The 26811-nt window shown below is 65.1% G+C and overlaps 1 protein-coding gene across 2 annotated transcripts in view; it reads right to left on the reverse strand.

Moving 5' to 3' along the window:
- Positions 1–432: 432 nt before the first annotated feature.
- The window catches only part of wdr6 (WD repeat domain 6), a 52975-nt gene continuing 26596 nt past the window's right edge, over positions 433–26811 (reverse strand). The window contains exons 5-6 of one of the 2 annotated variants that reach the window (XM_043707625.2): positions 4293–4408; positions 433–2589 (exon numbers count right to left, since the gene is read on the reverse strand). In XM_043707625.2, the coding sequence (XP_043563560.2) occupies positions 1976–2589; positions 4293–4408 (730 nt within the window). In that variant the 3' untranslated portion in view covers positions 433–1975. Of the gene's footprint in view, positions 2590–4292; positions 4412–26811 lie in introns of both variants that reach the window. The other variant, XM_043707624.2, reaches the window with a different exon arrangement.

Here is a 26811-nt window from a genome sequence, read left to right on the forward strand (position 1 = left end):
GAAATTTCAAATGTCCCAACATTAGGTTTAAACTTCCTTTTAAAAAAAAGTTCTTCTCAAATAAGTTACAATACAATCCATTAATTTGTTTCCTAGTTTTTCGATTGAAGGCCTCAATCTCTCTATAGCCAGGGACATGATTTGACAGTGTCGCACTAAAGCATGACTGTCAGCTGGAGGTAGACTTTTAAGTCTGGTCAGGTGTCTTGTTGACCTCTGAAGCTCAATTAAGACAAGGAATGGAAGGACCAATGGTTTCCAAAAAAAGGCAGTGTTAGGTAAATGTATTCTCTTTCTTCCTGGTTATGACAATTGGAAAGAAAGAGGTTGCATTGAGTGAGACTCCCCTCATGGGTGACCTGAGTTTTGGTCTAAATTTTGTTATTTGATGCTATTTAAGACAAAGAAAATTTCTAGATACATTCCAAGGAGACAAGAATTTATTCGGGCTGCCTCAGGTAATGTCACATGACACAGCAGCAAACGTAAAGTGGTTTAATATTATCAGAAGTTCCCTGAAGTCAAACGACTCACAGCCTTTATGATGTCCTAATTGTGACCCACTTCAGTTCCACTGCACAGTGACAAACGCAGAAATAGTCCAACTGCTCGCGAATTGCTCCTTTCCTGAATTGAAGGACTCCTGTGAGTTTTTATTTAAACCCCAACCACCCCAAGGCACTTTGCAACAATTAATGATTCTGCATGCTCAAGTGGCTATTCAGGCATGGAAGGCATCACAAACCTGCCCCATGTCACACCCACATGTATGTAGTTTTCTGCTGGACAGTGAGCGCAAGCAGGGATTGCAACCGACTTGAGGACATTCAGACTGGCTGCACCAGGGTGGCACGGTGGCTCAGTTGTTAGCACCACTGCCACACAGTGCAAGGAACCCAGGTTCGATTCCACCCTTGGGTGACCGCCTGCATGGAGTTTGCACATTCTCCCTGTGTCTGCGCGGGTTCCTCGGGGTGCTCTGCTTTCCTCCCACAGCACCAAAGAGGTGCAGGTCAGGTGGACAGGCCATGCTAAATTGCCCGTAGTGTTCAGGAATGTGCAGGTTAGCCATGAAAAATGACAGGGCAGGGGGATGGGGATGGGGATGGGGATGGGGATGGGTCTGGGTGGGATGCTCTTTGCAGGGCCAATGTGGACTTGATAGGCCGAATGGCCTGCTTCCACACGATAGAGACTCGAAGATTCAGTACCTGGGATGTACTCACTAATCGAGGATAGGTCTGCAGGTCTTGCTGTGTTCAGATCAAACATTGCAGTTCCCATCTCTAACTGGATACCTGTTTTAAAGTGAATAAGATGCCAGACTGACTGTGCCCTGTGGAAACTCAGGCTCACACTTTCCAGAATTCAATATCAACTGCCACAGATGATATTCATTCTGAAGATTTTAATGGGTGAGATCAGGACGGATAGATAATGCACATCTGATGAGATTGAAATGACTCAGACCCTTTGCTCTCAGAAAAGCTGAAGGGTGACCCAGCAGAGGTCTTAATTTTACTAAAGGCCTTGAACAAGTGGAAGATGTTTCCAGTTATGAGGCAAACAAAACTAGGGACCAGAAACCTGGAAAGGGCACTAATAAATCCAATAAGGAATTCAGAAGAAAAATTACTGTGGTAATGTGGAAGATTGAGGCAAATTGCAAGATGCTAGCGATACACTTGGGGGAATAGCAGGATACAGTGATAGTGAGATGAAGTAGGGTGGGATGAGGCTTTGGTGGAGCATTAAATGCCCGAATAGACCTGATGGGCTAAATGGTCTATTTCTGTGCCAGTAAAATTCCATGTAATGATTAATGAAATGGCACTTACATTATGTTTTATACCGGAGTTATCAAAACCAACACTTGGCCTATTCCTGGTCCTAATTTGATTTTTTTGTAAAAGCAACTCAAGTTCTGAACTATTTAATTTCCAACTTTTTCCAGTTCAGATGAGACGTCATTGATCTAAAACAGTGACTCCAGTTCTGTCTCTCCGTACATGCCATCTGAACTGCTAGGTGTTTCCATCAATTTCTCTTTCTGTTTCCAATCTCCAGTATTTGGCGTTTGTGTTGTCAGGCTGTTTTTCTCCACCTGCTGATACCTCAGGATCTGCAGCCCATGCCCACACAGAGCATAGAGGTGAGTCCCTGAGTTGGCACCCTTCCAGTTCTCCATGTCGGCAACATCTGCCACATGACAGCACGTGCTGTCCAGGAAACACAGGCCTTGGTCGCTCAGCTCCCAGTGCGTCAGTCGCTGGTCAATGGAGACGGAGGCCAGCAGCCTTGGACTCAGGACCTTCACTCCAGTCACGTGTGCAGCGTGTGCGCTGTCAACTCGCGGCCCCTCTGTCACCCGCACGGAAACTCCTGCATCGACGTACTGTTCTTCTGAGGCCTCAACACTCGCTGTACTGTCCTCGCTTCCTGCTGCCCTGACAGCAATTGTCCAGACACGGACGGCGTTATCATCGCCACCACTGGCTAACAGGTAGCATCCGGGATCCAGGCATCTGATGTGAAGTCCATTCACTCCACACTGATGGGCATTTAGCACCAGACAGGGGACCTCTAGCACTGCGAGAAACACAAGAGGATTCTGTGTCAGAGGTCTTAATTTTACTAAAGGCCTTGAACAGGTGGAAGATGCTTCCTGTTGCCAACTCTTTGAAGGCACTTAAAAACACTTTAATCAAATGAGCCAGATTCAATGGCATCTCAACCATTTCATGGGCTCCTGCAGCAAATGCACAAAAATGTAAAGTAACTAAATTCAAATTAGAATATCACTTTTGAGGTTAATAAGGCTCTCCAGCTCCTGCGGTCCCCACTGACCATGGAAAGCTTTGAGCAGGCCAGTGGACAATGCATGCACCCCACTCCAAATATACCCAGGCAGAGACATAACCATGAAAGAGGGCAGGTTGAGTAACCCTCTCAAACAGCCTCCAGTTGCCAACCTGAATATTTACCCGTGCCTCCGCACTCCCGTCATGCTGACAGAGACTGGCACAAATCAAAACCCCTGGCACAAACCAAACCCCCCACTCCACCCCTCTCCTGAAAGATCACGGAAATAGTAATATAATTGGAGTTAGATTTTGTTCCACCTGATAGTTAGTTCAGGCAAAGTCATTGACTAACAACACATTGTAAAGCGGATGACCAATGTAATTCCACATCTTGTACATTTAGATTAGATTAGATTACTTACAGATCTCACCCAATTTAAATTTCACCCCATACATTCTGGCTAATACATCTACAAGAGAGTTCTGTTTGTAAAATGCCATTGTCGTCATTTCAGGACATTATGCCCAATTAAGTATCTTAAATGAAGTCACTGTTGTTATATCACAAAGTGTAGAGAAACACATTAAATTTGGAGGGTACATCCACAAATCCTCGAGCTAGCATGCTAGGTAGATAAGGTGATCAAAATAATACATGGAGTGCTTTCCAATATTGCCCAGAGCCCAGATAATAACAGTAGGGAAGGAACACTAGAACTGAAGATGACACATAGACTGCAGCAGGGAATACTGCGTACAGTCCAGGCCAGTGCCTTCTAGGAAGAATCTGTTTGTATTAGAGAGTTTTACGAGGATTTTGATAATGAAGAAAAAGTGGTGTGGCTGGAGTTGTTTTTAGAAGGCTGAGGGGAGATTTAATTGAGGTGGGTAAAACAGATATAGTGGATCGCAAGGATCTTGTTCCTTTACCAGAGATGTCTAAATCCAGTGGATTGAAAGTCACTGGCAGAAAATTAGGGCACAGTTGAGAAGGAATTACCTTATACAAGGTGATGGTTGTCTAGAACTCACTGCCTGATGGCCAAATCCCTCACTGCATACAAAAGAAAATGTGGATATGAACTGGAGATGAGCTGGACATGGGATTAGTTTTTAAACTCAATCGGCATAGACAAGATGGGCCGAATGGCCTCCTTTTGGGTCATAGAGCTTTCTTTGTTTCTCTGTTTAATAATTACAGCCAATTTGCACATAACTAGCTCCTACAAACACCAATTGGATAATTGATCTGAGAGAATAGATGCCAATTGGGCCCTCTCAGACATTGATCGAATGTGTTTGTGATATTAACGGAGAGGTAGATACTTGGACCAGGAAGAAATTTCTACATTACTTCACCTCCTGCAGCACAACCTGTGTAACTTGTGGTGCATATAAAATCCCAGAGACTGTGAAAGTACAAAATTTCACGAAAAATGCAATGCTGATCCAACCAAGTGCATCCTTACTGAGCTGGATGATACATACCCCAGGGCCGACAGCCTCCTTCTGGGAGAGTAGTTGCCATCTTGGCTTTCTCAATTGTTCCAGAGATATCCCAAAACACTATCCTTCCATCAGTGGCTGCACTGCACAGAAAGACCCTGCTGCAGGGAATGACAGGGGTTTTGTCAACTTTATCACAACAAACAGCAACATTGCTGTCTTATCAATTTACTTTACTGATAGCGTGAGAAAGAGAAAATGAATAGAAAAACAGAAAGACCTACATTGACAAAGTATGTTTTGCAATAACCACACATTTCAAAGCACCTCACAGGCAATGAACTATCCTGAAGAGTTGTCCTGGTCATAATGTAAGAATCCCAGCAGCCAATGTTTTGAAAAAATATTCACTCACGGGATGTAGGTTTGACTATCCCAAGCCCGGATTTACTGCACAACTCTAAATGCCTGAGAAGATTGTAATGAGCTTCCTTCTTGAACTAGGTGGAAGTGGGTACTGCAGATGCTGGAGATTAGAGTCAAGATTAGAGTGGTGCTGGGAAAGCACAGCAGGTAAATCGACGTTTCAGGCAAAACCCTTCATCACTACCTTCTTGAACTGTTGCAGTCCACGTGCTGCAGGGACACCTGCCTTGTTCAGAAGTGAATTCCAGGATTTTGACCCAGTGACAATAAAGGAACAACAATATATTTCCAATTAAGGATGGTGAGTGGCTTGGAGGCAGTAGTGGTCTGATGGACTTGCCTGTTTTCAGTAATGTTAGCCAAGGAATGAATATTAGTCTGGGCACCAGGGAGAACTTCTCCAAACTCCCATGGGATCATCCATATCCACCTGGGACAACAAACAAGGTCTCGGCACAATGTCTCAGTGGAAAATTGGCACCTCCAATAGTCTAGCACTCTGCACAGACCGTACAAGGTTTCAATACTGGATGGGAAGAGACAGAATATAATCATAAAGAGGGAGAGAGAGAGAGAGTGCGAGTGAGAGCGCACAGAAGGATATTATAGACAGCAGAGTGTTACATCACTCAACTAGTAATCAGGAGTGTGTGGAGAATCTGTAGACAGAAAACAGTTAATTTCTGTTTTCTGTTCACAGATGTTGCCAGACCTGCTGAGTTTCTCCAGCAATTTGTTTTATTTTGTTTCAGATCTCCATCATCCGCAGCTCTTTAAAAACCGAACTAACTGCAGATGCTGGAAATCAGAAATAAAAGTCAGAAATTAAGTTCTGAGGAAGGGTCACTGGTTAACTCTGATTTCTCTTCACAGACGCTGCCAGACCTGCTGAGCCTTTCCAGCTGTTTCTGTTTTTGTTTCCACAGCACGTTTCATTTGAGTAATCAGGAGTCACAAAGTCACATCCCCCCACAAATCCTGGGGGATAAATTTGGAAAAAATCCTGATATAAACTTTAATATCTGCAATGGTGACCATGAAACTACGGAATTGTTGTATAAATCCAGCTGGTTTGACAAGGGAATAAAATCTGCTGGTCTGGACGTGACTCCAGACCTACAGCAATGTGGTCACCTTTGAAATGGCCCATCGGACCACTCGGTTGTATTCATGAAGGCAATCCGCCACCACTTTCTCGAGGGCAATGTGCAATGGCAAATAAATGACAGCCTGGGCAGTGATGCTTTTGCAAAAAGGCAGGAGGAGTACTTTGTAATGAACTAATTCAAACTGGTGGCACTTTGAAAAATAATTCACAATTGTCCAGTGCTCTCAAACAAGCTTTGCCCAGACCCTCAGTAGGACTGAATCGAAGCCCTTCCACCAGCACCACCCTCTCCTCACCCAGTACCACCCCCAATACCCGCCCCTCCCTTCCCCCAGCACCACCCCAATACCCGACCCATGCTCCTCCCCAGCACCACCCCCAATACCCGCCCCACCTCTCCACAGCACCAACCCCAATACCCACCCCTCCCAAGTACCACCCCATACCCGACCCACCCCTTCCCCAGCACCACCTCCCATACCCGCCCCCCCTCCCCCAGCACCACCTCCCATACCCGCCCCCCCTCCCCCAGCACCAACCCCAATACCTGCCCCTCCCCCAGCACCAACCCGAACACCTGCCCCGCCCCTCCCCAGCACCAACCCCACTACCCGCCCCGCCCCTCCCCAGCACCAACCCCAATACCCGCCCCGCCCCACCCCAGCACCAACCCCAATACCCGCCCCGCCCCACCCCAGCACCAACCCCAATACCTGACCCTCCCCAGCACCAACCACAACACCTGCCCCGCTCCTCCCCAGCACCAACCCCAATACCCGCCCCGCCCCACCCCAGCACCAACCCCAATACCCGCCCCGCCCCTCCCCAGCACCAACCCCAATACCCGCCCCGCCCCACCCCAGCACCAACCCCAATACCCGCCCCGCCCCACCCCAGCACCAACCCCAATACCTGACCCTCCCCAGCACCAACCACAACACCTGCCCCGCTCCTCCCCAGCACCAACCCCAATACCCGCCCCGCTCCTCCCCAGCACCAACCCCAATAACCGCCCCGCCCCACCCCAGCACCAACCCCAATACCCGCCCCGCCCCACCCCAGCACCAACCCCAATACCCGCCCCGCCCCACCCCAGCACCAACCCCAATACCCGCCCCGCTCCTCCCCAGCACCAACCCCAATACCCGCCCCGCCCCACCCCAGCACCAACCCCAATACCCGCCCCGCCCCACCCCAGCACCAACCCCAATACCTGACCCTCCCCAGCACCAACCACAACACCTGCCCCGCTCCTCCCCAGCACCAACCCCAATACCCGCCCCGCTCCTCCCCAGCACCAACCCCAATAACCGCCCCGCCCCACCCCAGCACCAACCCCAATACCCGCCCCGCCCCACCCCAGCACCAACCCCAATACCCGCCCCGCCCCACCCCAGCACCAACCCCAATACCCGCCCCGCTCCTCCCCAGCACCAACCCCAATACCCGCCCCGCCCCTCCCCAGCACCAACCCCAATACCCGCCCCGCCCCACCCCAGCACCAACCCCAATACCCGCCCCGCCCCACCCCAGCACCAACCCCAATACCTGACCCTCCCCAGCACCAACCACAACACCTGCCCCGCTCCTCCCCAGCACCAACCCCAATACCCGCCCCGCCCCACCCCAGCACCAACCCCAATACCCGCCCCGCCCCTCCCCAGCACCAACCCCAATACCCGCCCCGCCCCACCCCAGCACCAACCCCAATACCCGCCCCGCCCCACCCCAGCACCAACCCCAATACCTGACCCTCCCCAGCACCAACCACAACACCTGCCCCGCTCCTCCCCAGCACCAACCCCAATACCCGCCCCGCTCCTCGCCAGCACCAACCCCAATAACCGCCCCGCCCCACCCCAGCACCAACCCCAATACCCGCCCCGCCCCACCCCAGCACCAACCCCAATACCCGCCCCGCCCCACCCCAGCACCAACCCCAATACCCGCCCCGCTCCTCCCCAGCACCAACCCCAATACCCGCCCCGCCCCACCCCAGCACCAACCCCAATACCCGCCCCGCCCCACCCCAGCACCAACCCCAATACCTGACCCTCCCCAGCACGAACCACAACACCTGCCCCGCTCCTCCCCAGCACCAACCCCAATACCCGCCCCGCTCCTCCCCAGCACCAACCCCAATAACCGCCCCGCCCCACCCCAGCACCAACCCCAATACCCGCCCCGCCCCACCCCAGCACCAACCCCAATAACCGCCCCGCCCCACCCCAGCACCAACCCCAATACCCGCCCCGCCCCTCCCCAGCACCAACCCCAATACCCGCCCCGCCCCTCCCCAGCACCAACCCCAATACCCGCCCCGCCCCACCCCAGCACCAACCCCAATACCCGCCCCGCCCCACCCCAGCACCAACCCCAATACCTGACCCTCCCCAGCACCAACCACAACACCTGCCCCGCTCCTCCCCAGCACCAACCCCAATACCCGCCCCGCTCCTCGCCAGCACCAACCCCAATAACCGCCCCGCCCCACCCCAGCACCAACCCCAATACCCGCCCCGCCCCACCCCAGCACCAACCCCAATACCCGCCCCGCCCCACCCCAGCACCAACCCCAATACCCGCCCCGCTCCTCCCCAGCACCAACCCCAATACCCGCCCCGCCCCACCCCAGCACCAACCCCAATACCCGCCCCGCCCCACCCCAGCACCAACCCCAATACCTGACCCTCCCCAGCACGAACCACAACACCTGCCCCGCTCCTCCCCAGCACCAACCCCAATACCCGCCCCGCTCCTCCCCAGCACCAACCCCAATAACCGCCCCGCCCCACCCCAGCACCAACCCCAATACCCGCCCCGCCCCACCCCAGCACCAACCCCAATAACCGCCCCGCCCCACCCCAGCACCAACCCCAATACCCGCCCCGCCCCTCCCCAGCACCAACCCCAATACCCGACCCGCCCCACCCCAGCACCAACCCCAATACCCGCCCCGCCCCACCCCAGCACCAACCCCAATACCCGCCCCGCCCCACACCAGCACCAACCCCAATACCCGCCCCGCTCCTCCCCAGCACCAACCCCAATACCCGCCCCGCCCCTCCCCAGCACCAACCCGAACACCTGCCCCGCCCCTCCCCAGCACCAACCCCAATACCCGCCCCGCCCCACCCCAGCACCAACCCCAATACCCGCCCCGCCCCTCCCCAGCACCAACCCCAATACCCGCCCCGCCCCACCCCAGCACCAACCCCAATACCCGCCCCGCCCCACCCCAGCACCAACCCCAATACCTGACCCTCCCCAGCACCAACCACAACACCCGCCCCGCTCCTCCCCAGCACCAACCCCAATACCCGCCCCGCCCCACCCCAGCACCAACCCCAATACCCCCCCCGCCCCTCACCAGCACCAACCCCAATACCCGCCCCGCCCCACCCCAGCACCAACCCCAATACCCGCCCCGCCCCACCCCAGCACCAACCCCAATACCTGACCCTCCCCAGCACCAACCACACCTGCCCCGCTCCTCCCCAGCACCAACCCCAATACCCGCCCCGCTCCTCCACAGCACCAACCCCAATAACCGCCCCGCCCCACCCCAGCACCAACCCCAATTCCCGCCCCGCCCCTCACCAGCACCAACCCCAATACCCGCCCCGCCCCACCCCAGCACCAACCCCAATACCCGCCCCGCCCCACCCCAGCACCAACCCCAATACCTGACCCTCCCCAGCACCAACCACAACACCTGCCCCGCTCCTCCCCAGCACCAACCCCAATACCCGCCCCGCCCCTCCCCAGCACCAACCCGAACACCTGCCCCGCCCCTCCCCAGCACCAACCCCAATACCCGCCCCGCCCCACCCCAGCACCAACCCCAATACCCGCCCCGCCCCTCCCCAGCACCAACCCCAATACCCGCCCCGCCCCACCCCAGCACCAACCCCAATACCCGCCCCGCCCCACCCCAGCACCAACCCCAATACCTGACCCTCCCCAGCACCAACCACAACACCTGCCCCGCTCCTCCCCAGCACCAACCCCAATACCCGCCCCGCTCCTCCACAGCACCAACCCCAATAACCGCCCCGCCCCACCCCAGCACCAACCCCAATACCCGCCCCGCCCCTCACCAGCACCAACCCCAATACCCGCCCCGCCCCACCCCAGCACCAACCCCAATACCCGCCCCGCCCCACCCCAGCACCAACCCCAATACCTGACCCTCCCCAGCACCAACCACAACACCTGCCCCGCTCCTCCCCAGCACCAACCCCAATACCCGCCCCGCTCCTCCCCAGCACCAACCCCAATAACCGCCCCGCCCCACCCCAGCACCAACCCCAATACCCGCCCCACCCCAGCACCAACCCCAATACCCGCCCCGCCCCACCCCAGCACCAACCCCAATACCCGCCCCGCTCCTCCCCAGCACCAACCCCAATACCCGCCCCGCCCCTCCCCAGCACCAACCCCAATACCCGCCCCGCCCCTCCCCAGCACCAACCCCAATACCCGCCCCGCCCCACCCCAGCACCAACCCCAATACCCGCCCCGCCCCACCCCAGCACCAACCCCAATACCCGCCCCGCCCCACCCCAGCACCAACCCCAATACCTGACCCTCCCCAGCACCAACCACAACACCTGCCCCGCTCCTCCCCAGCACCAACCCCAATACCCGCCCCGCCCCACCCCAGCACCAACCCCAATACCCGCCCCGCCCCTCCCCAGCACCAACCCCAATACCCGCCCCGCCCCACCCCAGCACCAACCCCAATACCCGCCCCGCCCCACCCCAGCACCAACCCCAATACCTGACCCTCCCCAGCACCAACCACAACACCTGCCCCGCTCCTCCCCAGCACCAACCCCAATACCCGCCCCGCTCCTCCCCAGCACCAACCCCAATACCCGCCCCGCTCCTCCCCAGCACCAACCCCAATAACCGCCCCGCCCCACCCCAACACCAACCCCAATACCCGCCCCGCCCCACCCCAGCACCAACCCCAATACCCGCCCCGCCCCACCCCAGCACCAACCCCAATACCCGCCCCGCTCCTCCCCAGCACCAACCCCAATACCCGCCCCGCCCCACCCCAGCACCAACCCCAATACCCGCCCCGCCCCACCCCAGCACCAACCCCAATACCTGACCCTCCCCAGCACCAACCACAACACCTGCCCCGCTCCTCCCCAGCACCAACCCCAATACCCGCCCCGCTCCTCCCCAGCACCAACCCCAATAACCGCCCCGCCCCACCCCAGCACCAACCCCAATACCCGCCCCGCCCCACCCCAGCACCAACCCCAATACCCGCCCCGCCCCACCCCTGCACCAACCCCAATACCCGCCCCGCCCCTCCCCAGCACCAACCCCAATACCCGACCCGCCCCACCCCTGCACCAACCCCAATACCCGCCCCGCCCCACCCCAGCACCAACCCCAATACCCGCCCCGCCCCACACCAGCACCAACCCCAATACCCGCCCCGCTCCTCCCCAGCACCAACCCCAATACCCGCCCCGCCCCTCCCCAGCACCAACCCGAACACCTGCCCCGCCCCTCCCCAGCACCAACCCCAATACCCGCCCCGCCCCACCCCAGCACCAACCCCAATACCTGACCCTCCCCAGCACCAACCACAACACCCGCCCCGCTCCTCCCCAGCACCAACCCCAATACCCGCCCCGCCCCACCCCAGCACCAACCCCAATACCCGCCCCGCCCCTCACCAGCACCAACCCCAATGCCCGCCCCGCCCCACTCCAGCACCAACCCCAATACCCGCCCCGCCCCACCCCAGCACCAACCCCAATACCTGACCCTCCCCAGCACCAACCACAACACCTGCCCCGCTCCTCCCCAGCACCAACCCCAATACCCGCCCCGCTCCTCCCCAGCACCAACCCCAATAACCGCCCCGCCCCACCCCAGCACCAACCCCAATACCCGCCCCGCCCCACCCCAGCACCAACCCCAATACCCGCCCCGCCCCAACCCAGCACCAACCCCAATACCCGCCCCGCTCCTCCCCAGCACCAACCCCAATACCCGCCCCGCTCCTCCCCAGCACCAACCCCAATACCCGCCCCGCCCCTCCCCAGCACCAACCCCAATACCCGCCCCGCCCCACCCCAGCACCAACCCCAACACCCGCCCCGCTCCTCCCCAGCACCAACCCCAATACCCGCCCCGCTCCTCCCCAGCACCAACCCCAATAACCGCCCCGCCCCACCCCAGCACCAACCCCAATACCCGCCCCGCCCCACCCCAGCACCAACCCCAATACCCGCCCCGCCCCAACCCAGCACCAACCCCAATACCCGCCCCGCTCCTCCCCAGCACCAACCCCAATACCCGCCCCGCCCCACCCCAGCACCAACCCCAATACCCGCCCCGCCCCACCCCAGCACCAACCCCAATACCCGCCCCGCCTCACACCAGCACCAACCCCAATACCCGCCCCGCCCCAACCCAGCACCAACCCCAATACCCGCCCCGCCCCTCCCCAGCACCAACCCCAATACCCGCCCCGCCCCTCCCCAGCACCAACCCCAATACCCGCCCCGCCCCTCCCCAGCACCAACCCCAATACCCGCCCCGCCCCACCCCAGCACCAACCCCAACACCCGCCCCGCCCCACCCCAGCACCAACACCAACACCCGCCCCGCTCCTCCCCAGCACCAACCCCAATACCCGCCCCGCCCCTCCCCAGCACCAACCCCAATAACCGCCCCGCCCCACCCCAGCACCAACCCCAATACCCGCCGCGCCCCACCCCAGCACCAACCCCAATACCCGCCCCGCCCCAACCCAGCACCAACCCCAATACCCGCCCCGCTCCTCCCCAGCACCAACCCCAATACCTGACCCTCCCCAGCACCAACCCCAATACCCGACACGCCCCACCCCAGCACCAACCCCAATACCCGCCCCGCCCCACCCCAGCACCAACCCCAATACCCGCCCCGCCCCACCCCAGCACCAACCCCAATACCCGCCCCGCCCCACCCCAGCACCAACCCCAATACCCGCCCCGCCCCACACCAGCACCAACCCCAATACCCGCCCCGCTCCTCCCCAGCACCAACCCCAATACCCGCCCCGCCCCTCCCCAGCACCAACCCGAACACCTGCCCCGCCCCTCCCCAGCACCAACCCCAATACCCGCCCCGCCCCACCCCAGCACCAACCCCAATACCTGACCCTCCCCAGCACCAACCACAACACCCGCCCCGCTCCTCCCCAGCACCAACCCCAATACCCGCCCCGCCCCACCCCAGCACCAACCCCAATACCCGCCCCGCCCCTCACCAGCACCAACCCCAATACCCGCCCCGCCCCACCCCAGCACCAACCCCAATACCCGCCCCGCCCCACCCCAGCACCAACCCCAATACCTGACCCTCCCCAGCACCAACCACAACACCTGCCCCGCTCCTCCCCAGCACCAACCCCAATACCCGCCCCGCTCCTCCCCAGCACCAACCCCAATAACCGCCCCGCCCCACCCCAGCACCAACGCCAATACCCGCCCCGCCCCACCCCAGCACCAACCCCAATACCCGCCCCGCCCCAACCCAGCACCAACCCCAATACCCGCCCCGCCCCTCCCCAGCACCAACCCCAATACCCGCCCCGCCCCTCCCCAGCACCAACCCCAATACCCGCCCCGCCCCTCCCCAGCACCAACCCCAATACCCGCCCCGCCCCTCCCCAGCACCAACCCCAATACCCGCCCCGCCCCACCCCAGCACCAACCCCAACACCCGCCCCGCCCCACCCCAGCACCAACCCCAACACCCGCCCCGCTCCTCCCCAGCACCAACCCCAATACCCGCCCCGCCCCTCCCCAGCACCAACCCCAATAACCGCCCCGCCCCACCCCAGCACCAACCCCAATACCCGCCCCGCCCCACCCCAGCACCAACCCCAATACCCGCCCCGCCCCAACCCAGCACCAACCCCAATACCCGCCCCGCCCCACCCCAGCACCAACCCCAATACCCGCCCCGCCCCACCCCAGCACCAACCCCAATACCCGCCCCGCCCCTCACCAGCACCAACCCCAATACCCGCCCCACCCCACCCCAGCACCAACCCCAATACCCGCCCCGCCCCACCCCAGCACCAACCCCAATACCTGACCCTCCCCAGCACCAACCACAACACCTGCCCCGCTCCTCCCCAGCACCAACCCCAATACCCGCCCCGCTCCTCCCCAGCACCAACCCCAATAACCGCCCCGCCCCACCCCAACACCAACCCCAATACCCGCCCCGCCCCACCCCAGCACCAACCCCAATACCCGCCCCGCCCCACCCCAGCACCAACCCCAATACCCGCCCCGCTCCTCCCCAGCACCAACCCCAATACCCGCCCCGCCCCACCCCAGCACCAACCCCAATACCCGCCCCGCCCCACCCCAGCACCAACCCCAATACCTGACCCTCCCCAGCACCAACCACAACACCTGCCCCGCTCCTCCCCAGCACCAACCCCAATACCCGCCCCGCTCCTCCCCAGCACCAACCCCAATAACCGCCCCGCCCCACCCCAGCACCAACCCCAATACCCGCCCCGCCCCACCCCAGCACCAACCCCAATACCCGCCCCGCCCCACCCCTGCACCAACCCCAATACCCGCCCCGCCCCTCCCCAGCACCAACCCCAATACCCGACCCGCCCCACCCCTGCACCAACCCCAATACCCGCCCCGCCCCACCCCAGCACCAACCCCAATACCCGCCCCGCCCCACACCAGCACCAACCCCAATACCCGCCCCGCTCCTCCCCAGCACCAACCCCAATACCCGCCCCGCCCCTCCCCAGCACCAACCCGAACACCTGCCCCGCCCCTCCCCAGCACCAACCCCAATACCCGCCCCGCCCCACCCCAGCACCAACCCCAATACCTGACCCTCCCCAGCACCAACCACAACACCCGCCCCGCTCCTCCCCAGCACCAACCCCAATACCCGCCCCGCCCCACCCCAGCACCAACCCCAATACCCGCCCCGCCCCTCACCAGCACCAACCCCAATGCCCGCCCCGCCGCACCCCAGCACCAACCCCAATACCCGCCCCGCCCCACCCCAGCACCAACCCCAATACCTGACCCTCCCCAGCACCAACCACAACACCTGCCCCGCTCCTCCCCAGCACCAACCCCAATACCCGCCCCGCTCCTCCCCAGCACCAACCCCAATAACCGCCCCGCCCCACCCCAGCACCAACCCCAATACCCGCCCCGCCCCACCCCAGCACCAACCCCAATACCCGCCCCGCCCCAACCCAGCACCAACCCCAATACCCGCCCCGCTCCTCCCCAGCACCAACCCCAATACCCGCCCCGCTCCTCCCCAGCACCAACCCCAATACCCGCCCCGCCCCTCCCCAGCACCAACCCCAATACCCGCCCCGCCCCACCCCAGCACCAACCCCAACACCCGCCCCGCCCCACCCCAGCACCAACCCCAACACCCGCCCCGCTCCTCCCCAGCACCAACCCCAATACCCGCCCCGCTCCTCCCCAGCACCAACCCCAATAACCGCCCCGCCCCACCCCAGCACCAACCCCAATACCCGCCCCGCCCCACCCCAGCACCAACCCCAATACCCGCCCCGCCCCAACCCAGCACCAACCCCAATACCCGCCCCGCTCCTCCCCAGCACCAACCCCAATACCCGCCCCGCCCCACCCCAGCACCAACCCCAATACCCGCCCCGCCCCACCCCAGCACCAACCCCAATACCTGACCCTCCCCAGCACCAACCACAACACCTGCCCCGCTCCTCCCCAGCACCAACCCCAATACCCGCCCCGCTCCTCCCCAGCACCAACCCCAATAACCGCCCCGCCCCACCCCAGCACCAACCCCAATACCCGCCCCGCCCCACCCCAGCACCAACCCCAATACCCGCCCCGCCCCACCCCAGCACCAACCCCAATACCCGCCCCGCCCCTCCCCAGCACCAACCCCAATACCCGACCCGCCCCACCCCAGCACCAACCCCAATACCCGCCCCGCCCCACCCCAGCACCAACCCCAATACCCGCCCCGCCCCACACCAGCACCAACCCCAATACCCGCCCCGCTCCTCCCCAGCACCAACCCCAATACCCGACCCGCCCCTCCCCAGCACCAACCCGAACACCTGCCCCGCCCCTCCCCAGCACCAACCCCAATACCCGCCCCGCCCCACCCCAGCACCAACCCCAATACCTGACCCTCCCCAGCACCAACCACAACACCCGCCCCGCTCCTCCCCAGCACCAACCCCAATACCCGCCCCGCCCCACCCCAGCACCAACCCCAATACCCGCCCCGCCCCTCACCAGCACCAACCCCAATACCCGCCCCACCCCACCCCAGCACCAACCCCAATACCCGCCCCGCCCCACCCCAGCACCAACCCCAATACCTGACCCTCCCCAGCACCAACCACAACACCTGCCCCGCTCCTCCCCAGCACCAACCCCAATACCCGCCCCGCTCCTCCCCAGCACCAACCCCAATAACCGCCCCGCCCCACCCCAGCACCAACCCCAATACCCGCCCCGCCTCACACCAGCACCAACCCCAATACCCGCCCCGCCCCAACCCAGCACCAACCCCAATACCCGCCCCGCCCCTCCCCAGCACCAACCCCAATACCCGCCCCGCCCCAACCCAGCACCAACCCCAATACCCGCCCCGCTCCTCCCCAGCACCAACCCCAATACCTGACCCTCCCCAGCACCAACCCCAATACCCGACCCGCCCCACCCCAGCACCAACCCCAATACCCGCCCCGCCCCACCCCAGCACCAACCCCAATACCCGCCCCGCCCCACCCCAGCACCAACCCCAATACCCGCCCCGCCCCACCCCAGCACCAACCCCAATACCCGCCCCGCCCCACACCAGCACCAACCCTAATACCCGCCCCGCTCCTCCCCAGCACCAACCCCAATACCCGCCCCGCCCCTCCCCAGCACCAACCCGAACACCTGCCCCGCCCCTCCCCAGCACCAACCCCAATACCCGCCCCGCCCCACCCCAGCACCAACCCCAATACCTGACCCTCCCCAGCACCAACCACAACACCCGCCCCGCTCCTCCCCAGCACCAACCCCAATACCCGCCCCGCCCCACCCCAGCACCAACCCCAATACCCGCCCCGCCCCTCACCAGCACCAACCCCAATACCCGCCCCGCCCCACCCCAGCACCAACCCCAATACCCGCCCCGCCCCACCCCAGCACCAACCCCAATACCTGACCCTCCCCAGCACCAACCACAACACCTGCCCCGCTCCTCCCCAGCACCAACCCCAATACCCGCCCCGCTCCTCCCCAGCACCAACCCCAATAACCGCCCCGCCCCACCCCAGCACCAACGCCAATACCCGCCCCGCCCCACCCCAGCACCAACCCCAATACCCGCCCCGCCCCAACCCAGCACCAACCCCAATACCCGCCCCGCCCCTCCCCAGCACCAACCCCAATACCCGCCCCGCCCCTCCCCAGCACCAACCCCAATACCCGCCCCGCCCCTCCCCAGCACCAACCCCAATACCCGCCCCGCCCCTCCCCAGCACCAACCCCAATACCCGCCCCGCCCCACCCCAGCACCAACCCCAACACCCGCCCCGCCCCACCCCAGCACCAACCCCAACACCCGCCCCGCTCCTCCCCAGCACCAACCCCAATACCCGCCCCGCCCCTCCCCAGCACCAACCCCAATAACCGCCCCGCCCCACCCCAGCACCAACCCCAATACCCGCCCCGCCCCACCCCAGCACCAACCCCAATACCCGCCCCGCCCCAACCCAGCACCAACCCCAATACCCGCCCCGCCCCACCCCAGCACCAACCCCAATACCCGCCCCGCCCCACCCCAGCACCAACCCCAATACCCGCCCCGCCCCTCACCAGCACCAACCCCAATACCCGCCCCACCCCACCCCAGCACCAACCCCAATACCCGCCCCGCCCCACCCCAGCACCAACCCCAATACCTGACCCTCCCCAGCACCAACCACAACACCTGCCCCGCTCCTCCCCAGCACCAACCCCAATACCCGCCCCGCTCCTCCCCAGCACCAACCCCAATAACCGCCCCGCCCCACCCCAGCACCAACCCCAATACCCGCCCCGCCTCACACCAGCACCAACCCCAATACCCGCCCCGCCCCAACCCAGCACCAACCCCAATACCCGCCCCGCCCCTCCCCAGCACCAACCCCAATACCCGCCCCGCCCCTCCCCAGCACCAACCCCAATACCCGCCCCGCCCCTCCCCAGCACCAACCCCAATACCCGCCCCGCCCCACCCCAGCACCAACCCCAACACCCGCCCCGCCCCACCCCAGCACCAACCCCAACACCCGCCCCGCTCCTCCCCAGCACCAACCCCAATACCCGCCCCGCCCCTCCCCAGCACCAACCCCAATAACCGCCCCGCCCCACCCCAGCACCAACCCAAATACCCGCCGCGCCCCACCCCAGCACCAACCCCAATACCCGCCCCGCCCCAACCCAGCACCAACCCCAATACCCGCCCCGCTCCTCCCCAGCACCAACCCCAATACCTGACCCTCCCCAGCACCAACCCCAATACCCGACCCGCCCCACCCCAGCACCAATCCCAATACCCGCCCCGCCCCACCCCAGCACCAACCCCAATACCCGCCCCGCCCCACCCCAGCACCAACCCCAATACCCGCCCCGCCCCACCCCAGCACCAACCCCAATACCCGCCCCGCCCCACACCAGCACCAACCCCAATACCCGCCCCGCTCCTCCCCAGCACCAACCCCAATACCCGCCCCGCCCCTCCCCAGCACCAACCCGAACACCTGCCCCGCCCCTCCCCAGCACCAACCCCAATACCCGCCCCGCCCCACCCCAGCACCAACCCCAATACCTGACCCTCCCCAGCACCAACCACAACACCCGCCCCGCTCCTCCCCAGCACCAACCCCAATACCCGCCCCGCCCCACCCCAGCACCAACCCCAATACCCGCCCCGCCCCTCACCAGCACCAACCCCAATACCCGCCCCGCCCCACCCCAGCACCAACCCCAATACCCGCCCCGCCCCACCCCAGCACCAACCCCAATACCTGACCCTCCCCAGCACCAACCACAACACCTGCCCCGCTCCTCCCCAGCACCAACCCCAATACCCGCCCCGCTCCTCCCCAGCACCAACCCCAATAACCGCCCCGCCCCACCCCAGCACCAACCCCAATACCCGCCCCGCCCCACCCCAGCACCAACCCCAATACCCGCCCCGCCCCAACCCAGCACCAACCCCAATACCCGCCCCGCCCCTCCCCAGCACCAACCCCAATACCCGCCCCGCCCCTCCCCAGCACCAACCCCAATACCCGCCCCGCCCCTCCCCAGCACCAACCCCAATACCCGCCCCGCCCCTCCCCAGCACCAACCCCAATACCCGCCCCGCCCCACCCCAGCACCAACCCCAACACCCGCCCCGCCCCACCCCAGCACCAACCCCAACACCCGCCCCGCTCCTCCCCAGCACCAACCCCAATACCCGCCCCGCCCCTCCCCAGCACCAACCCCAATAACCGCCCCGCCCCACCCCAGCACCAACCCCAATACCCGCTCCGCCCCACCCCAGCACCAACCCCAATACCCGCCCCGCCCCAACCCAGCACCAACCCCAATACCCGCCCCGCCCCAACCCAGCACCAACCCCAATACCCGCCCCGCTCCTCCCCAGCACCAACCCCAATACCTGACCCTCCCCAGCACCAACCCCAATACCCGCCCCGCCCCACCCCAGCACCAACCCCAATACCCGCCCCGCCCCACCCCAGCACCAACCCCAATACCCGCCCCGCTCCTCCCCAGCACCAACCCCAATACCCGCCCCGCCCCACCCCAGCACCAACCCCAATACCCGCCCCGCCCCACCCCAGCACCAACCCCAATACCTGACCCTCCCCAGCACCAACCACAACACCTGCCCCGCTCCTCCCCAGCACCAACCCCAATACCCGCCCCGCTCCTCCCCAGCACCAACCCCAATACCCGCCCCGCTCCTCCCCAGCACCAACCCCAATAACCGCCCCGCCCCACCCCAGCACCAACGCCAATACCCGCCCCGCCCCACCCCAGCACCAACCCCAATACCCGCCCCGCCCCAACCCAGCACCAACCCCAATACCCGCCCCGCCCCTCCCCAGCACCAACCCCAATACCCGCCCCGCCCCTCCCCAGCACCAACCCCAATACCCGCCCCGCCCCTCCCCAGCACCAACCCCAATACCCGCCCCGCCCCTCCCCAGCACCAACCCCAATACCCGCCCCGCCCCACCCCAGCACCAACCCCAACACCCGCCCCGCCCCACCCCAGCACCAACCCCAACACCCGCCCCGCTCCTCCCCAGCACCAACCCCAATACCCGCCCCGCCCCTCCCCAGCACCAACCCCAATAACCGCCCCGCCCCACCCCAGCACCAACCCCAATACCCGCCCCGCCCCACCCCAGCACCAACCCCAATACCCGCCCCGCCCCAACCCAGCACCAACCCCAATACCCGCCCCGCCCCACCCCAGCACCAACCCCAATACCCGCCCCGCCCCACCCCAGCACCAACCCCAATACCCGCCCCGCCCCTCACCAGCACCAACCCCAATACCCGCCCCACCCCACCCCAGCACCAACCCCAATACCCGCCCCGCCCCACCCCAGCACCAACCCCAATACCTGACCCTCCCCAGCACCAACCACAACACCTGCCCCGCTCCTCCCCAGCACCAACCCCAATACCCGCCCCGCTCCTCCCCAGCACCAACCCCAATAACCGCCCCGCCCCACCCCAGCACCAACCCCAATACCCGCCCCGCCTCACACCAGCACCAACCCCAATACCCGCCCCGCCCCAACCCAGCACCAACCCCAATACCCGCCCCGCCCCTCCCCAGCACCAACCCCAATACCCGCCCCGCCCCTCCCCAGCACCAACCCCAATACCCGCCCCGCCCCTCCCCAGCACCAACCCCAATACCCGCCCCGCCCCACCCCAGCACCAACCCCAACACCCGCCCCGCCCCACCCCAGCACCAACCCCAACACCCGCCCCGCTCCTCCCCAGCACCAACCCCAATACCCGCCCCGCCCCTCCCCAGCACCAACCCCAATAACCGCCCCGCCCCACCCCAGCACCAACCCAAATACCCGCCGCGCCCCACCCCAGCACCAACCCCAATACCCGCCCCGCCCCAACCCAGCACCAACCCCAATACCCGCCCCGCTCCTCCCCAGCACCAACCCCAATACCTGACCCTCCCCAGCACCAACCCCAATACCCGACCCGCCCCACCCCAGCACCAATCCCAATACCCGCCCCGCCCCACCCCAGCACCAACCCCAATACCCGCCCCGCCCCACCCCAGCACCAACCCCAATACCCGCCCCGCCCCACCCCAGCACCAACCCCAATACCCGCCCCGCCCCACACCAGCACCAACCCCAATACCCGCCCCGCTCCTCCCCAGCACCAACCCCAATACCCGCCCCGCCCCTCCCCAGCACCAACCCGAACACCTGCCCCGCCCCTCCCCAGCACCAACCCCAATACCCGCCCCGCCCCACCCCAGCACCAACCCCAATACCTGACCCTCCCCAGCACCAACCACAACACCCGCCCCGCTCCTCCCCAGCACCAACCCCAATACCCGCCCCGCCCCACCCCAGCACCAACCCCAATACCCGCCCCGCCCCTCACCAGCACCAACCCCAATACCCGCCCCGCCCCACCCCAGCACCAACCCCAATACCCGCCCCGCCCCACCCCAGCACCAACCCCAATACCTGACCCTCCCCAGCACCAACCACAACACCTGCCCCGCTCCTCCCCAGCACCAACCCCAATACCCGCCCCGCTCCTCCCCAGCACCAACCCCAATAACCGCCCCGCCCCACCCCAGCACCAACCCCAATACCCGCCCCGCCCCACCCCAGCACCAACCCCAATACCCGCCCCGCCCCAACCCAGCACCAACCCCAATACCCGCCCCGCCCCTCCCCAGCACCAACCCCAATACCCGCCCCGCCCCTCCCCAGCACCAACCCCAATACCCGCCCCGCCCCTCCCCAGCACCAACCCCAATACCCGCCCCGCCCCTCCCCAGCACCAACCCCAATACCCGCCCCGCCCCACCCCAGCACCAACCCCAACACCCGCCCCGCCCCACCCCAGCACCAACCCCAACACCCGCCCCGCTCCTCCCCAGCACCAACCCCAATACCCGCCCCGCCCCTCCCCAGCACCAACCCCAATAACCGCCCCGCCCCACCCCAGCACCAACCCCAATACCCGCTCCGCCCCACCCCAGCACCAACCCCAATACCCGCCCCGCCCCAACCCAGCACCAACCCCAATACCCGCCCCGCCCCAACCCAGCACCAACCCCAATACCCGCCCCGCTCCTCCCCAGCACCAACCCCAATACCTGACCCTCCCCAGCACCAACCCCAATACCCGCCCCGCCCCACCCCAGCACCAACCCCAATACCCGCCCCGCCCCACCCCAGCACCAACCCCAATACCCGCCCCGCTCCTCCCCAGCACCAACCCCAATACCCGCCCCGCCCCACCCCAGCACCAACCCCAATACCCGCCCCGCCCCACCCCAGCACCAACCCCAATACCTGACCCTCCCCAGCACCAACCACAACACCTGCCCCGCTCCTCCCCAGCACCAACCCCAATACCCGCCCCGCTCCTCCCCAGCACCAACCCCAATAACCGCCCCGCCCCACCCCAGCACCAACCCCAATACCCGCCCCGCCCCACCCCAGCACCAACCCCAATACCCGCCCCGCCCCACCCCTGCACCAACCCCAATACCCGCCCCGCCCCTCCCCAGCACCAACCCCAATACCCGACCCGCCCCACCCCAGCACCAACCCCAATACCCGCCCCGCCCCACCCCAGCACCAACCCCAATACCCGCCCCGCCCCACCCCAGCACCAACCCCAATACCCGCCCCGCCCCACACCAGCACCAACCCCAATACCCGCCCCGCTCCTCCCCAGCACCAACCCCAATACCCGCCCCGCCCCTCCCCAGCACCAACCCGAACACCTGCCCCGCCCCTCCCCAGCACCAACCCCAATACCCGCCCCGCCCCACCCCAGCACCAACCCCAATACCTGACCCTCCCCAGCACCAACCACAACACCCGCCCCGCTCCTCCCCAGCACCAACCCCAATACCCGCCCCGCCCCACCCCAGCACCAACCCCAATACCCGCCCCGCCCCACCCCAGCACCAACCCCAATGCCCGCCCCGCCCCACCCCAGCACCAACCCCAATACCCGCCCCGCCCCACCCCAGCACCAACCCCAATACCTGACCCTCCCCAGCACCAACCACAACACCTGCCCCGCTCCTCCCCAGCACCAACCCCAATACCCGCCCCGCTCCTCCCCAGCACCAACCCCAATAACCGCCCCGCCCCACCCCAGCACCAACCCCAAAACCCGCCCCGCCCCAGCACCAACCCCAATACCCGCCCCGCCCCAACCCAGCACCAACCCCAATACCCGCCCCGCTCCTCCCCAGCACCAACCCCAATACCCGCCCCGCTCCTCCCCAGCACCAACCCCAATACCCGCCCCGCCCCTCCCCAGCACCAACCCCAATACCCGCCCCGCCCCACCCCAGCACCAACCCCAACACCCGCCCCGCCCCACCCCAGCACCAACCCCAACACCCGCCCCGCTCCTCCCCAGCACCAACCCCAATACCCGCCCCGCTCCTCCCCAGCACCAACCCCAATAACCGCCCCGCCCCACCCCAGCACCAACCCCAATACCCGCCCCGCCCCACCCCAGCACCAACCCCAATACCCGCCCCGCCCCAACCCAGCACCAACCCCAATACCCGCCCCGCTCCTCCCCAGCACCAACCCCAATACCCGCCCCACCCCACCCCAGCACCAACCCCAATACCCGCCCCGCCCCACCCCAGCACCAACCCCAATACCTGACCCTCCCCAGCACCAACCACAACACCTGCCCCGCTCCTCCCCAGCACCAACCCCAATACCCGCCCCGCTCCTCCCCAGCACCAACCCCAATAACCGCCCCGCCCCACCCCAGCACCAACCCCAATACCCGCCCCGCCCCACCCCAGCACCAACCCCAATACCTGACCCTCCCCAGCACCAACCACAACACCCGCCCCGCTCCTCCCCAGCACCAACCCCAATACCCGCCCCGCCCCACCCCAGCACCAACCCCAATACCCGCCCCGCCCCTCACCAGCACCAACCCCAATACCCGCCCCGCCCCACCCCAGCACCAACCCCAATACCCGCCCCGCCCCACCCCAGCACCAACCCCAATACCTGACCCTCCCCAGCACCAACCACAACACCTGCCCCGCTCCTCCCCAGCACCAACCCCAATACCCGCCCCGCTCCTCCCCAGCACCAACCCCAATAACCGCCCCGCCCCACCCCAGCACCAACCCCAATACCCGCCCCGCCCCACCCCAGCACCAACCCCAATACCCGCCCCGCCCCAACCCAGCACCAACCCCAATACCCGCCCCGCCCCAACCCAGCACCAACCCCAATACCCGCCCCGCCCCTCCCCAGCACCAACCCCAATACCCGCCCCGCCCCTCCCCAGCACCAACCCCAATACCCGCCCCGCCCCTCCCCAGCACCAACCCCAATACCCGCCCCGCCCCACCCCAGCACCAACCCCAACACCCGCCCCGCCCCACCCCAGCACCAACCCCAACACCCGCCCCGCCCCTCCCCAGCACCAACCCCAATACCCGCCCCGCCCCTCCCCAGCACCAACCCCAATAACCGCCCCGCCCCACCCCAGCACCAACCCCAATACCCGCCCCGCCCCACCCCAGCACCAACCCCAATACCCGCCCCGCCCCAACCCAGCACCAACCCCAATACCCGCCCCGCTCCTCCCCAGCACCAACCCCAATACCTGACCCTCCCCAGCACCAACCCCAATACCCGACCCGCCCCACCCCAGCACCAACCCCAATACCCGCCCCGCCCCACCCCAGCACCAACCCCAATACCCGCCCCGCCCCACACCAGCACCAACCCCAATACCCGCCCCGCTCCTCCCCAGCACCAACCCCAATACCCGCCCCGCCCCTCCCCAGCACCAACCCGAACACCTGCCCCGCCCCTCCCCAGCACCAACCCCAATACCCGCCCCGCCCCACCCCAGCACCAACCCCAATACCTGACCCTCCCCAGCACCAACCACAACACCCGCCCCGCTCCTCCCCAGCACCAACCCCAATACCCGCCCCGCCCCACCCCAGCACCAACCCCAATACCCGCCCCGCCCCACCCCAGCACCAACCCCAATACCTGACCCTCCCCAGCACCAACCACAACACCCGCCCCGCTCCTCCCCAGCACCAACCCCAATACCCGCCCCGCTCCTCCCCAGCACCAACCCCAATACCCGCCCCGCCCCTCACCAGCACCAACCCCAATACCTGCCCCGCCCCTCCCCAGCACCAACCCCAATACCCGCCCCGCCCCACCCTAGCACCAACCCCAATACCTGACCCTCCCCAGCACCAACCACAACACCCGCCCCGCTCCTCCCCAGCACCAACCCCAATACCCGCCCCGCCCCACCCCAGCACCAACCCCAATACCCGCCCCGCCCCACCCCAGCACCAACCCCAATACCTGACCCTCCCCAGCACCAACCACAACACCCGCCCCGCTCCTCCCCAGCACCAACCCCAATACCCGCCCCGCTCCTCCCCAGCACCAACCCCAATACCCGCCCCGCCCCTCACCAGCACCAACCCCAATACCCGCCCCGCCCCTCACCAGCACCAACCCCAATACCCGCCCCGCCCCACCCCAGCACCAACCCCAATACCTGACCCTCCCCAGCACCAACCACAACACCTGCCCCGCTCCTCCCCAGCACCAACCCCAATAACCGCCCCGCCCCACCCCAGCACCAACCCCAATACCCGCCCCGCCCCACCCCAGCACCAACCCCAATACCCGCCCCGCCCCAACCCAGCACCAACCCCAATACCCGCCCCGCCCCTCCCCAGCACCAACCCCAATACCCGCCCCGCCCCTCCCCAGCACCAACCCCAATACCCGCCCCGCCCCTCCCCAGCACCAACCCCAATACCCGCCCCGCCCCACCCCAGCACCAACCCCAACACCCGCCCCGCCCCACCCCAGCACCAACCCCAACACCCGCCCCGCCCCTCCCCAGCACCAACCCCAACACCCGCCCCGCCCCACCCCAGCACCAACCCCAATAACCGCCCCGCCCCAACCCGGCACCAACCCCAATACCCGCCCCGCCCCAACCCAGCACCAACCCCAATACCCGCCCCGCTCCTCCCCAGCACCAACCCCAATACCTGACCCTCCCCAGCACCAACCCCAATACCCGCCCCGCTCCTCCCCAGCACCAACCCCAATACCCGCCCCGCCCCACCCCAGCACCAACCCCAATACCCGCCCCGCCCCAACCCAGCACCAACCCCAATACCCGCCCCGCCCCAACCCAGCACCAACCCCAATACCCGCCCCGCCCCAACCCAGCACCAACCCCAATAACCGCCCCGCCCCACCCCAGCACCAACCCCAATACCCGCCCCGCCCCACCCCAGCACCAACCCCAATACCCGCCCCGCCCCAACCCAGCACCAACCCCAATACCCGCCCCGCTCCTCCCCAGCACCAACCCCAATACCTGACCCTCCCCAGCACCAACCCCAATACCCGACCCGCCCCACCCCAGCACCAACCCCAATACCTGCCCCGCCCCACCCCAGCACCAACCCCAATACCCGCCCCGCCCCACACCAGCACCAACCCCAATACCCGCCCCGCTCCTCCCCAGCACCAACCCCAATACCCGCCCCGCCCCTCCCCAGCACCAACCCGAACACCTGCCCCGCCCCTCCCCAGCACCAACCCCAATACCCGCCCCGCCCCACCCCAGCACCAACCCCAATACCTGACCCTCCCCAGCACCAACCACAACACCCGCCCCG

Source organism: Chiloscyllium plagiosum, unplaced genomic scaffold, assembly GCF_037043375.1.
Source record: "Chiloscyllium plagiosum isolate Xiang-an unplaced genomic scaffold, Cpla_swu_hap1 HiC_scaffold_14, whole genome shotgun sequence".
NCBI lineage: Eukaryota > Metazoa > Chordata > Chondrichthyes > Orectolobiformes > Hemiscylliidae > Chiloscyllium > Chiloscyllium plagiosum.